General features: G+C 30.5%; 2 protein-coding genes across 2 annotated transcripts in view; both read right to left on the bottom strand.

Moving 5' to 3' along the window:
• Positions 1-622: 622 nt before the first annotated feature.
• The window catches only part of LOC112510758 (F-box protein SKIP19-like), a 49,690-nt gene continuing 35,994 nt past the window's right edge, over positions 623-14,318 (bottom strand). The window contains exon 4 of the mRNA XM_025116088.1: positions 623-830. The gene's annotated coding sequence lies outside the window, so the exon portion shown is untranslated. The remainder of the gene's footprint in view (positions 831-14,318) is intronic.
• LOC112510835 (putative F-box/LRR-repeat protein 23) lies at positions 957-2,325 on the bottom strand. Its single transcript, XM_025116185.1, has 2 exons — positions 1,970-2,325; positions 957-1,518 (listed from the first exon to the last, which is right to left on the bottom strand). Exons 1-2 carry the CDS (start codon positions 2,323-2,325, stop codon positions 957-959), a joined length of 918 nt encoding a protein of 305 aa, XP_024971953.1.

Here is a 14,318-nt window from a genome sequence, read left to right as displayed (position 1 = left end):
GAATGAACTTGCACTTAGATTATTTTTTATTTAACCTTGACATGAATGGCACCATCAGTTTAGCATGTACCCAACCGTAATGTTACACGGATATATAAAGTGGAAGTGCAAGTTCACTCCAAAACCAAAAAATTGTTTGTAGATGAAGCGATCAACAAGGAGTTGGGTGGATCTCACAACAAATGTAACAATAAATATACTCCTAATAGTCTGTGCTTGAGACATTCTTGAGAATATTTAAAACATTTGCACCGTAAAATATGTAAAGACCGTACCAACTGAATAGCGTTTATGATCAAAATTCAAGGCCCCTACATTTGGAAAGTTGCAAGGCCAATGCCACCATTTTTGAGAAGCTTATATGTTGTTGAATTGGGTTGATATTCATTCCTGTTGAGTCTTATTTTTTATTATTATATTCTAATTGATAATTAGCAAACTGAATTGGGTTGATAATCATTCCTGTTGGCTCTTATTTTTTATACATATGCGGTTGCACCAAACAGCACACAACCGATAATGCCGTAGTCTCTTTCACGTCTCAAAAAAGATTTACAATTCTGATAAAAGCAATAGCCCATGTCACTGTTTGCACTATTGTGGCATTGGACCGCTTGACCAATGAACCAAAAAACTACTCATTGTGCCAACCACAAATTTAGCAAAAGGCTCCATACACAAAAACCAAAAACTTTGATAAGTTTGAGCAGAAATATAGAAATGACCCACAAATGTTTATAATCTTGATCATCTAATTTGCATTACCTTGTCATTGTTTCAGAAGCGATCCCAAAAGTAAAGTCGATCATTTTTGTGGGCAACAGCAACAGCTACAAAAAAATATCAATCACAATTGATAAGTACCCGTTTAAATTGGAATGCAACACTTACAAGTGCTATACAAGAATATATATACGCATATATATTTCCAACATACCTTTCTGCATAACAGATTATTAAAAATCGTGATCTACAGTGAAATCCTCAAAGTCAAGGCCAGCATATACCCAATAACCAACATCATCATCATCATCAAAATCATCATTTTTATACATATATGGACAGCCTTCAAGAGAATCGCCAGGGAGTTTTAGATATTTGATCTGCCTTGAACATCTTATCCCCAACTCTCCCTTGAGATCAAGTGAGCAACACTTTCGCAGGTCAAGTGATTTAAGGTGAGGACAACCATCCAGAATGACCTGCAACCCAATATTTGTGAGGCTGTTTCCAATCAGTTCAAGGTGATCTAACTTGTGTAAGTTTTCCCCAATAGCTATGGCTATCTCATTACCAGCATCTCCAAGGCTCCCACAGAATGCTCTTTTATTTAGTTCGAAAGTTATTAGCATAGGGCAATAACGCCCGGCAGTTTCAATAGCTTCTTTTGATATTTCTAACGAGAAAAGACTTAAATCCTCTAATAACGGAAATTTCTTCAAGGTTTCAGTCCAGCTTCTATATGCAGCAGCATAACCATAGTAACAAACAACTTTGAGACGTCTAAGTTGACTTGATCTGCAAGAGAAACAAAAATAATTAAATGGCAACATCGCTTAGGGGTGCATGTCAAAATATTACAACTTATACCTGATATGTATCCTAACAAAAAATATCAGTCCGAATCCAGTCTGCTAATTATTGTTCAAAATATAACTACAGAAATATAAGTAAGAGGCCATTTACCACAAACTTAACTAGTGTCACTTACCTGGTAAGAGGCATGAAAGGACCTGATTCTTACCCGGTAAGTGAGGCCATTCCATTGACCGAAAATAATAATTTATAAGGTACGTGAGGATGGAGACTCTTATCAATAACCCTTACCCATTAAATTTTTGGTAAACTGCTCCTGAGTTAAAATATGCTCACAGAACAATTTAGAACCATCTGATGGATAAAAAGTAAAACAGAGCCTCTTTAACAATAATTATAAGCACACATAAATAATTCCAATAAATCCACATACCTATCAGCAACATATTGTAAAATCTCATCACCAAAACAATTGATGGTGATATCAATCAATTGGCCTTGGCTTCTATCCACAGCATGTTTACGCATGTATGTTTCATGCCAATAATCCAAACATATAACCCTCCACATAGAAGGATCCTTGCAGATTTTTCGCCAAGTAGTGCACACTTTCTGGGCATTCTCAAGTATGTCAAGCACGTCAAGTCTGGAAAGCATATTGGACATTACATCTGATGGAAGATCCAACCAGTTCCTTCTTGGTTGTTCCACCTGCCATGGCTGCTTGGGTTCTGGAATGAACTCGACCTTCTTGGGTTTTTGACAATTTGATTTTGATGTGGATGGCATCATCACTTTTGCATGTACAAAACAATCATAATTTTAGACCAACCCATTTACAAACATATCTACATATGAAAAGGTTTAAGAAATTTTGAGGAAACACAATTGCAGGACGCATTCGTAATTACGAATTACGAATAACAAGAACATGAATTAGAGTTGGCATAGCAAAGTGGACAATCAAATTTCAGTGTAACATCATCAATAATCAAACACTTTCTTACACCTTTTCATACATCAAAGAGAATATAGACGGTTTATATGCTCCCTAAATTTAAAAAATCCAAGTGTTTATGGTTGTGAAACTGGACTTCTGGGAATAATCCAGAGTATCTTACACATGATTTTTCAAATATTTACTACGTCAAGAGCATACATATTTCAAGCAACACAATCAGTATTCATCAAAATAAACAAACCCAAATCAGCAAAAACCATATAGATCAATGAAATCGCATTCTTCATACCTGAATTGGCAGATGGAGAGGGAGAGGGAGAGGGAGAGAAACGATGCGGTGATGTCTTGAATGATGAGTGCTAATGACACTGCTTTTAACAACACAGTCATAAATGCTCTGGAAATTGAATCGGCATAAAAATAAATAAATGTTAAAACCAACCAAACTAATATAATACTAATTGTATACTCGTACAATACGGCGAGAGTCATGAATTTTAACGATTTTGAAGTTTCACTGGTTTTATAAGATAAGATTTAACGATGATATAGGTTACACTTGGTCTTTACATATTAATACAATTTGAATAAATAAGAGTTATGGTTCCAATTACAGACTATCGATGAAAAAAATTGTATGACAGTTTAAAATTCAATACATTTAAAATCCAACATATTTAAACGACTCCACAAATGTATTCGGTTTACACTAAAAGCAAAAAACCAAGAAACTTGAGTTTAAGATAAACACTCAAAAACAATAAATAAAACTACAAATTTGACAGATCATAAGACATAAAAAGACAAAAAAAGATGGGTTTTAGAATGAAATTTCAACTGTTTACCTTCTTTCTTGTCCATAAACTCAAATTAAGGTTGAATTAATACATGTATATATATATATATATATATATATATATATATATATATTTCAAAAAAAACCTAGGAACATATTAATTCAAAACATATTATACAGTGCAATTGGACAGCCTAACCCCAAAATATATAATATATATATATAAATAAATAACTATAAAAGTATAAATCGTAAATATTAAAAATATTTTTTCAGAGTATATATAATATATAATAATATAATTAAGTCAAAAACTATTCAATATTGGACTCATTTCGAAGGTATTAACGAGACGATTATAATGGTGTAACTTGTTAAAATAAAAATATATTTTTTAAACATGTTTTAATTGATATACGATTATGTATGTTAATTTGATAAAAGTTTAAAATAAAACATTTAAAAGTAAAGAACGTAAATTAAATTAATTAATTAATTATAGGGGTATAAAATGTAAATTTAAAATTATAATTTAAAAAAAATCGGTTGTGAGAGGGTGAGTGTATGTGAAGAGAGGATGGGATGAAAAAGTGAAAAAGTGAAAAAGTGAAAAAGTGAGTATAAAGGGTATTTTGGTCATTTAGTATTTTAAGACTTTAAGACTTTTGCTAAATTTGCTTATTAAGATAGTATAGATATAGATATTTTATTATTATTCTTATTTTATATATTAATATGTATATTTTATAAAACATTTGATAAAAAAAATTAAAAACTATTTTTTATACATGAAATACTGTTTGTTGATGCATATCTATACTATATTATAAAACATTTGACAAAAACTCTTAAAAAACATTTTTTTATGCATGAAGTACTGTTTATTGATGCATATTATTTAAAATTCAAGATTACAAGTAAATTGTGCGTAAATACAACTTATTCACGTTTCATGTAACTAATTGCAGATAAACAGAATTAAATAAAGAATAAACATTTTATTTTAAATATAAAAAAACTAAAATATAATTAGAATAATCATTAATTTCTAACAAAATGCTTAATTATTATCTTTATAAAAAAATTATATTATTAAACCAAAGATAAAAAATAATTAAAGAAATTTTAAATAGTTAATTTGATATTAATATCAATTTTTTTTATCATATCTTCATTTTTATATTTTATTTAAGAATACAAATATTACGCTTTCTCAAAATTACATAAAACTATATTATAACATCGATTGAGACAAAGAAAAAACGAAACATTAAAATCGAGATGTATCTCACTACATTGTGCGAGTACCCTTCTAATTACTTAAAATTCAAGATTACAAGTAATTGTACTTAAAAACAACTTATTAAAGCTTTGAATTCGTGTAATTAATTGCGGATAAACATAATCAAATAGATGATAACATCTCATTTTAAAATATAAAAAAACTAAAATTTTATTAGGATAATTATTGAGTTCTAACAAAAAAAATTAATTATTATTATTATAGAAAATTATATTATTAAACCAAATATAAATTACTTCGTTATTTAACCTAGATTAAATTATAATAAAAAATTAAACAAAAAATAAGAATTTTTAAATAGTTAATTCGATATTAATATCGATATATTTTTGTCAAATTTTATGATATTTTTAATTTTATATTTCATCCAAAAATAAAAACATTATCGTTTATTTCAAAATCACATAAAACCATATTATAACATCGACTGAGATAAAAAAAAACAAAATATTAAAATCAAGATGTATCTCGTTGCATTGTACGAGTACTCTTCTAATACACACATATATATAACTTTTTATATAATATTATCTTAAGTTATATTATATAACTATTTCATACGTATATTTTTCCAAGTATGTATATATATTCACACATATTATATAATAATAATAATAATAATAATAATAATAATAATAATAATAGTGATAAAAATTTAAATGATTTAAATGATAGCGATTCTATCATTTTTTTTAGCTCTGAAGACTCTTCTTCTTATTGTGATGCTTGTACTATAGGAAATCTTTGTACAAATTGTACTAATCCAAATGTTATTAGCAATATTAATAACTGTGATAATGATGAGTTTTATAAACTCTCTCCTAATTTCAGGATTTAAATATAAATGTCTTATCTAATAAAAATGTTTTAAAAATTTTGAAGAAAATCAAAGACCCGATTATTTATTCTGAAATTTTAGAAAATCTAGACCTTGATAAATCTGATCTTCCTTCAAATCCTTCGTCTATTTCTATCAATAATATTGATTATTCTATGAAAGAGGTTAATAGACTTCTTCAAAATAAACATTTTAAAGGAAAAGAAATTTTTGTCCAAGATCTTAGTAGAGAAGTTGATATTCAAAAAGAAGAAATAAAAATTCTGAAGGCTGATAATCTTCTTCTTCATAGTCATATTTCTATTATCCTTGATAAAAGGAATTTTGAAAATTCTGATGATATCAAGCCAGAAGATAATTTTAGGATTCCTTCTTCTAATAATCCGGATCCTCAGGATAATGCTATTCTTTCTACTATTAGCAGGATGATATCCCAAAAGTGGTTTACCAAAATAACTCTTCTTATAGGAGGGCATTTTAAAAAAGAATTTATTGCCATGATTGATAGCGGTGCTGATTTAAATGTCATATAAGAAGGTCTTATTCATAGTCGCTATTTTGAAAAAACCTCTTGTTCCCTCTCTCATACTGGAGGAGGTCCTTTAGAAATCAATTATAAGCTTTCTAATGCAAAAATTTGCAACCAAGCTAGTTGTATCTCTACTAGTTTTCTTTTAACCAAAGATATTTCTCATGAGATAATTCTTGGTCTTCCTTTTTTATATAATATTTATCCTTTAACTAGAATTGATGAAAGTGGTCTTTCAGGAACTTATAACAATAAGGTTATCAAGTTCAATTTCATCAATAAACCTGTGAAAAGATTTCTTGATAATCTTCAGGAAAGAATTGCTAGAAAAACTTTCCATCTTTATTCTCTTAAAGATGAAATTAATTCTTTAACTATTGAAGAAAGGATTTCTAATCCTCGTTTAAAAACCAAGATTGATTTCATTCATAATGATTTTTCTCTTAAGATTTGTAATGATCATCCTAATGCTTTTTGGGATAGGAAGAAACATATTGTCTCCCTTCCTTATGAAGAAGGATTCCATGAATCCAATATTCCCACTAAGGCTAGGCCTTGCCAGATGAACTCGGAATATCTTGTTTTATGTAAAAATGAGATTGCTAGTCTTGTAGACAAAGGCCTTATTAGGCCTTCTCAGTCCCCTTGGTCTTGTATTGCTTTCTATGTTAATAAGCATTCTGAACAAGAAAGGGGCATTCCCAGACTTGTTATCAATTACAAACCTCTTAACAAAGTTCTAAAATGGATTAGGCATCCTATTCCTAATAAAAAAGACCTATTAGATAGGCTTTTTCAGGCCCTTATCTTTTCCAAATTTGATTTAAAATCAGGTTATTGGCAAATTCAGATCGCTGAGTCTGATATTTATAAAACTGCTTTCAATGTTCCCATGGGACATTATGAATGGAAGGTTATGCCATTTGGTTTAAAAAATGCTCCTTCTGAATTTCAACAAATCATGAATGGCATTTTTTATCCTTACAGTAATTTCATTATTGTTTAAACACTTGAATATTTTCAAGTCTTTAGTCATTCAAAATGGTTTGGTTATCTCTAAACCTAAAATGTCTTTATTTAAGACCAAAATCAGATTTTTAGGCCATGATATTGAAAAAGGAACCATTATTCCTATCCAAAGAAGTCTTGAATTTGGAGATAAATTTCCTGAAAAAAATTTAGATAGAACTCAATTACAAAGATTTTTGGGTAGTCTAAATTATATTTCGGCATATATAAAAGATCTTAGTCATTATACTTCTATTCTTTATGATCGTTTAAAGAAAAATTCCTGTAGTTGGACTGATAGTCATACTTTAGTTGTTCAGGAAATAAAGAAAAAGGTTAAATACCTTCCCTTCCTCATGCTCCCAAACCCCCTTTGGGGAAAAATTGTTGAGACTGATGCTTCAAACATTGGTTATGGAGGCATTTTAAAACAAATTGATCCTATCTCTAAGCAGGAGTACCTTATTAGATTTTATTCTGGTAAATGAAAAGGTGCTCAAATAAACTATTTTGCTGTTGTTAAAGAACACTTTGCTATTGTCAAATGTGTCTTGAAATTTCAAGATGATTTATATAATCAAAAGTTTTTAATAAAAACCGATTGTAGTTCTGCTCAATTCATGTTTAGCAGAGATTTTAAACATGATGTCTCTAAGCAAATGTTTGCCAGATGGCAAGCTCATCTTGCTCCTTTTGACTTTATAATTCATCATATTAAAGGGGTTGATAACCACCTTCCTGATTTTTTAACCCGTGAATATTTATCATGATTTCAGGAATGAGCTCAAACTACAGCTCCTACTCCTCTTATAGGGGAGGTGGAAGTTCCTCAGGACGAGGAAGAGGAAGAGGTCGAGATTCCTCTAATAGAGGAAGAGGAAATAACAATGTTATTGCTCAGATAGGCAAACAAAAGCTTATAGCTTCTGATCTATCTCAAGAAAAAGATGTAAAGGGCTTTATGGATAATATCCCCAAAGATCATCCTCTAGCCGAAGCATACCTTAATTATATTAAGGAAAAGCAAGCAGAATCATCTTCTGCAGTTCCTAACTCCTATGCCAACATTAGCAAAGAGGACTCTTCAAATTCTCAATTCTATGAGTCAACTTTTAAAGAAGTTATACTTCTTATTGAAGAAAAAGATCTTCAGTGGAAAAATAATCCGGATTATATCCTGGAAAGATATCTTAATAAGACATCTTTTGTTCATGGTTCTTTAAAACAAAGACAATATTTTGAAGGTCTTTTACTTTCTATATCATTCCATTCAGGAGGTACGGACAGTAAGGGAAAGGGGAAAAATTTAATATTTTCCTATATGCATTTCTGCTTGAAGATTTGTTTTGATGTATAGTTTTGATTGATTAATACAAGTGATGTATTAGAATTTTTGGACCTTGTATTTGGTCATAATTGATTCGAAGTTCGACCCCCTTCTAATTTTTCATTTTTTTTCTTATATTTATTTGGAGCTCAGTTGGTAGAGCACCTCGTTTACACGCGCGCCGATGTTTTATTGTACTAAGGGACCTGAATGGAATGATGTCATGTATTTTTTGTATGAAATATGTGTTATATGCAATGTGTGGTTTGGGGACATGATATCATTGCATATAGGAAAATATTAAATTTTCCCCTTTCCCTTACTGTCCGTACCTCCTGCAACACATAGTTAAAATCACAAAACGAGGGTTAGACCGAAAAGTCTAGTGAGATACCCTATTTATGTCATTGCAGGGTGAAAATCACCAAAATCTTTATGAAAAACAATTATTCATATATATAACAAATATATGAATGAATAGGGACATAATACCAGATCCTTTTCACTTTTCAAGCAAAGCATTCAGTTATACAATTCTCGTACCTCTGAACCAATCAGGTTTCATATAATGCCTCTTTTTAAACCTTTTCTAAACAAACAAGGTTTATATAAAGTTTTAGGCCAAACCTGATGTTTTCTTCTCAATAACATCCAGACTATGATTTCCAATAAGAACCTTGATCCTAAATCTTTAAACCACAAAGAAATAAAGATTCCAGACCACGGTAGTCTTAAGGGATATAATAGAAAGAGTTATATCATACAATACACATGCAAATGTCACCCTTATATCCAAATGTACACCTCTCCTTGATATGCCACCCTTATCCCATGGTACACCTCTCCTTGATATGCCACCTTTATCCCATGGTACACCTCTCCTTGATATGCCACCCTTATTTCTTCATCAAAACTTTTCATAAAACAATTCCAAACAGACCGCAGCCAATGGAATTATTATTTATTAATCCAAAATCATTTATATTAAATCTTCATTTTATGATAAAATCACAATTTCACAAGGCACAACTCAAATCCGGTCAACTTAACTTAGCCGGATTTCATCTCCGGTCAACAATCCGGATAACACATCGCATAAGCTTTGTCCAGTTAACACTTAGAATTAATTCAACCTTTGTTCGGATAACAAGTCCGGACAACACACCGCATAAAGCTTGATCGATTTATCACTTAGAATCAAAATCAACATCTTTGTCCGGATATCAAAGTCCGGACAATACCCCGCTCACAACTTAACCGATTTAAAACAATCCGGACAATACATCGTTTAACCTTTGTCCGATTTAAAACAATCCGGACAATACATCGTTTAACCTTTGTCCGATTTAAAACAATCCGGACTATACATCGTCCACCCTTTGACCGATTTAAAACAATCCGGACAAGCTTTGTCCGGATAAAATCCTTAAGTAAAATTCATTGATTTCATTCCAACAATAAACAAGATTCATATAAAACCAGTAATAATTTTATGCAAAAGAGTTAGAAATTATTCACCTTAACAAGCTTTTGAAATCAAACACTTGAAATCAACTTGAATCTCTAGACAAGAAATAATCCGGTCAACCTCTCTTCTCTTTTAAATCGCACAACAAGGAACTCAAAAACAAGAAGAGAAAATATGAAGGATCAACCCTCCTTTTATACATTTCCAAAACTGGAAAGTCAGCTTACAGCCCCTGTTTATAATAACTAATTCATGCACATGCATGCATACTCAAAACCATGCACACATACATACATCCACACACACTATGCATTTCCTAATATGCAAGTGTGTAAAATAATATATATATATATATATATATATATATATATTTCTACATATATACATATTCTGATACACATAACCACATTATACAATTAATTTTTCACATACCAACATGATCAAACGTATCAATTTATCATGCTATCACGTAATCATTTAATCAAATAATCACATATTAATTACCTCGGGTGATAACTAGGATCCGGTTATCACAAAGACAAAGAAACTTACAAAAGCTCAAACCAGTCGGCTTGCTTGTTCTTATTCAATAACTTGTCACCTTTACAAACATGAGAGGAAATGCAGAAACTTAGAAACTAAACTATGAAAACTCTGATTCCAAAGAGAGACAGGCAACTCTTTAAATAGAGACTAAAAAAGGCGAACAGTTGTATAACAGCTGTATCCCAAACAAAAGACTTTATGAAAAAGTCAAAAAAGAGGGAATAAAACAGGCTTTATGAAAGCCAATAAATTAGGCTTTATAAAAGCCGCTTTTGACAATTTGGCACAATTGTCTGGAAAAAGCTATTTTTCCTGTTTCAACAAATCTTTTAGAGTCTCTAGAGCATCTTCTAGATAGATGACAATTTCTTCCGATCCTTCTAAGCTTTGAGCATCTTGTTGAAGATCAAAATTCATAGATGCATCTGATTTTGAAGGACAGGGTCCTATATTTTCATAGAGATCTTTCTTCATATGTTCAATGTAAAGATCTATGATTTCTCCTTTGGAAAGGGTTCCAGCATACTTCTGCGAGATCTGCTGAAAAGGACTTGGAATTTCTGAGTCCTCATTGACTTGTTTCTGATCGAAATCCTTCTTATAAATCTGGATTTTCTTCTCAATGGGTGTTGTAAAGATCAGATCCTTCTATAAGAGTAGAACCTGGACAAATACGGTCTAATTTATCCCAATATTTGGTAAGACCTTGCCTTTTGATGCAAGGAATCATCAAATCATTATAACCAAAAATTGGTTTCCATTTCCAAATCCAAGGAAAACCAAATTTCTATAAAGAATAGGCAAATATTGTTTCATTCAATATTATAAAGATTTTTACAGTTATTAACTGTAGGAGAATATAACATCCAATTTTTAATATGCTGTTTCATATGGTCTGGAAAAATGTCGGAAGTGGTTCCAAAATTCCTCCACCATGTAAAAAACCAATTTGGAATTGGAGTATGAAAACAATTTTCACAAATTTTTAAAAACCAAGAATGTCTTTTGTTTTCATTTTCATACAAAAGGACTTTAGAAAAGCTTTGGATATAATCCCAATAGTTAAATTTAAAATTATGTTTATGAGCTGGAGAAAACCATTCTTTCTCAGCAAGAGGAGAAAAACCCCATTCTTCAAAAGATATAATCTTTTTGATAACCGGTTCAGAAAAACTGAAATTGCCATTGGCCTCATCTCTATTATTATAAGTATGATGAGTAATTTCTACAGATTTTGTAGAAAGTAAAAGACCTTCAAAATATTGTCTTTGTTTTAAAGAACCATGAACAAAAGATGTCTTATTAAGATATCTTTCCAGGATATAATCCGGATTATTTTTCCACTGAAGATCTTTTTCTTCAATAAGAAGTATAACTTCTTTAAAAGTTGACTCATAGAATTGAGAATTTGAAGAGTCCTCTTTGCTAATGTTGGCATAGGAGTTAGGAACTGCAGAAGATGATTCTGCTTGCTTTTCCTTAATATAATTAATCTTGACTGGCAACAGTCTTTAATTGGTATGATCCAATCCAGTTTGGCCCATGGGCCAGTTTATTTCGATGTTTATCCTAATTTATGTTTATCTTTATCAGATGTTAATATTCTTGACTCTTTAACATTAAATGTTAAAACTCATGGTTATAATTATGCAGTAGGCACAAAAGTTATCTGTATTTGTTATAGAATATATTTTAAGCCTCTGTTTACTATTAATCCTAGATGTAAAAGGGTTGATAAAGAAATCAATGAGACCATTCTTATAGAAACAAATTTCAATAGATCTAATATCACTACTCGTAGATCTATAAAATGGAATGAAATAGCTTTTCCTGAAAGTTGGTTAAAACTCATCATTATCACAGTTATTAATATTGCTAATAACGTTTGGATTAGTACAATTTGTACAAGGATATCCTATAGTACAAGCATCACAATAAGAAGAAGAGTCTTCAGAGCTAAAAGAAATGATAGAATCGCTATCATTTAAATCATTTAAATTTTTATCACTATTAGTGACACTTTGATTTTCATCATCAGATTTGAAATTTAAAAAGATGAAACTGTTCATAACAGTATCACTGAGGAATATGATATTCCCCAGAATTTAGAGCTTCTAAATAATTGGACTATTCCAAAAGTTGAAGCAAAATTAATTTATAAAATTGGTACTTTTGAAAAATTGGGTTTAAAACATATTGTTAAAACCACTGAATCTTCAGTTCCTCTTCATAAGGATGAAATGATGATTCGTCTTTTAAATAAACAGGATATTTTTCCCTATTTAAAAACTCATAAGTTTTTACATATTGGTCTAGTCCAAATAGCTTTTAGACCTCTAATTCTGGAAGGATTACCATAAAGCTTTCTTGCAGCTCTTAGAGATGGAAGAAATCTTGACTGGCAACAGTCTTTAATTGGTATTATCCAATCCAATCTAGGGTAGGGCGCTGGTAATAATACTTATTCAAAGTAGGTTTACTGGCCCATTTCATTTTATGAATTTGATCATTTTTCTGATTATTATCAGAGTTTTCTGAATTGTCATCCTTATCAAGGATAGAAACAGAGGGTTTKGAAATATGAAGATTAGATAACTTTAAATCAAGTTGTTCCATAAAATCCTCAGTTTTGTTTTTTAATTTGAAATTTTTTATTTTAGGAGGAGGTTGAATAGAACTCGAAGTTAGAATAATCTTTTCAGAAATATCAGTATTGGGTTTTCTCTGATTTTCTTCAAGTTGGCAAATTTTTTGATAGATGGTAGAAATATGATCATTTATAGAAGAAGTCTCTTCTCCTAAGATTCGAAGTAATAAATTAGAATAATTCTGTTTTTCAAGCAATTCATTTATATGTAAAGAAGTAACCGAATAAGTATCTTCTTTAATAAGTTTAGAAAAAGCAGAAAACTTTATACTTGAATCTTTTTTACATATTGTAAAGGGAGTTTGGGGAGGAAAAACAGAAGTCATGATTTCCCCATTCATCAATTGATAATTTCTTTCAATAACATTTATATAGTTTTTGACATGAGTATGAACAAAACAAGGAATGAAAGAGAAAATATCATTTTCTTTTTTACAGAATTCATAGAATTCATCAGAAAAACTTTGGATTTCGGTTCTACTAAATTTTTAGTATACCAGGCTCTAAAAGGAGCCCATTTTTCGTTGTCATAATAATCATTGCAAACAACCTGTCTAGCAGGTGATCTAGTGGTAAAATCAATCTTTTTACCTTCAAGAGGGTTGCGGCTGATCAACCATATAACCAAAAGGCGAAATATGACTATGGTTATGAGCTAAAGAATTAGACCTTAAAAGAGGTAGAAATCACTCTGAATAATGGGATTCTTAGGAATATTCCTGATCATTGAACTGTATATGAACAATTCCTTCATTAGTTTGAATGATGTTGCTAAAATCACTTTGAATAATGGGATTCTTAGGAATATTTCTGGTTAAAGACCAACTTTCAGGAAAAGCTATTTCATTCCATTTTATAGATCTACGAGTAGTGATACTAGATCTATTGAAATTTGTTTCTATAAGAATGGTCTCATTGTCTACGTTTTAAGGAAGGGAGACAATATGTTTCTTCCTATCCCAAAAAGCATTAGGATGATCATTACAAATCTTAAGAGAAAAATCATTCAATCTTGGTTTTTAAACGAGGATTAGAAATCCTTTATGTAACGCCCCAGCCCACACATTGCATGTAATACATATTTCATACCAAAGAAATACATATTCATATACATTCGGGTCCACTAGTACAAGAATCTATTATGACCAAACACAAGGTCCAAAAATTCAAAATACAATCTTGTACTAATCATCAGAGCTTATGCATCAAAAGCAAATCTTCAACCAAAATGCACGTAAGAAAAACACTAAATCTTTTCCTTTCCTTTACCGTCCACACTTCCTGCAATACACATTTTAAAATCACAAAACGAGGGTTAGACTGTAAAGTCTAGTGAGATACCCTATTCATGTCATTGCA

Source organism: Cynara cardunculus (genome assembly GCF_001531365.2).
Source record: "Cynara cardunculus var. scolymus isolate 2C chromosome LG 4, CcrdV1, whole genome shotgun sequence".
Taxonomy (NCBI): Eukaryota; Viridiplantae; Streptophyta; class Magnoliopsida; order Asterales; family Asteraceae; genus Cynara; species Cynara cardunculus.
The sequence above is the reverse complement of the archived record's forward strand: the minus strand, read 5'-3'. Positions and strand labels throughout refer to the sequence as shown.

What these genes read in the sequence shown, in the direction of transcription:
- LOC112510835 (XM_025116185.1), bottom strand. Translation starts at nt 2,325, where the DNA reads ATGCCATCCACATCAAAATCAAATTGTCAAAAACCCAAGAAGGTCGAG. An exon ending in TTACAATATGTTGCTGATAG is followed by an intron (nt 1,519 to 1,969) that starts GTATGTGGATTT and finishes TTTCTCTTGCAG; the next exon opens with ATCAAGTCAACTTAGACGTC.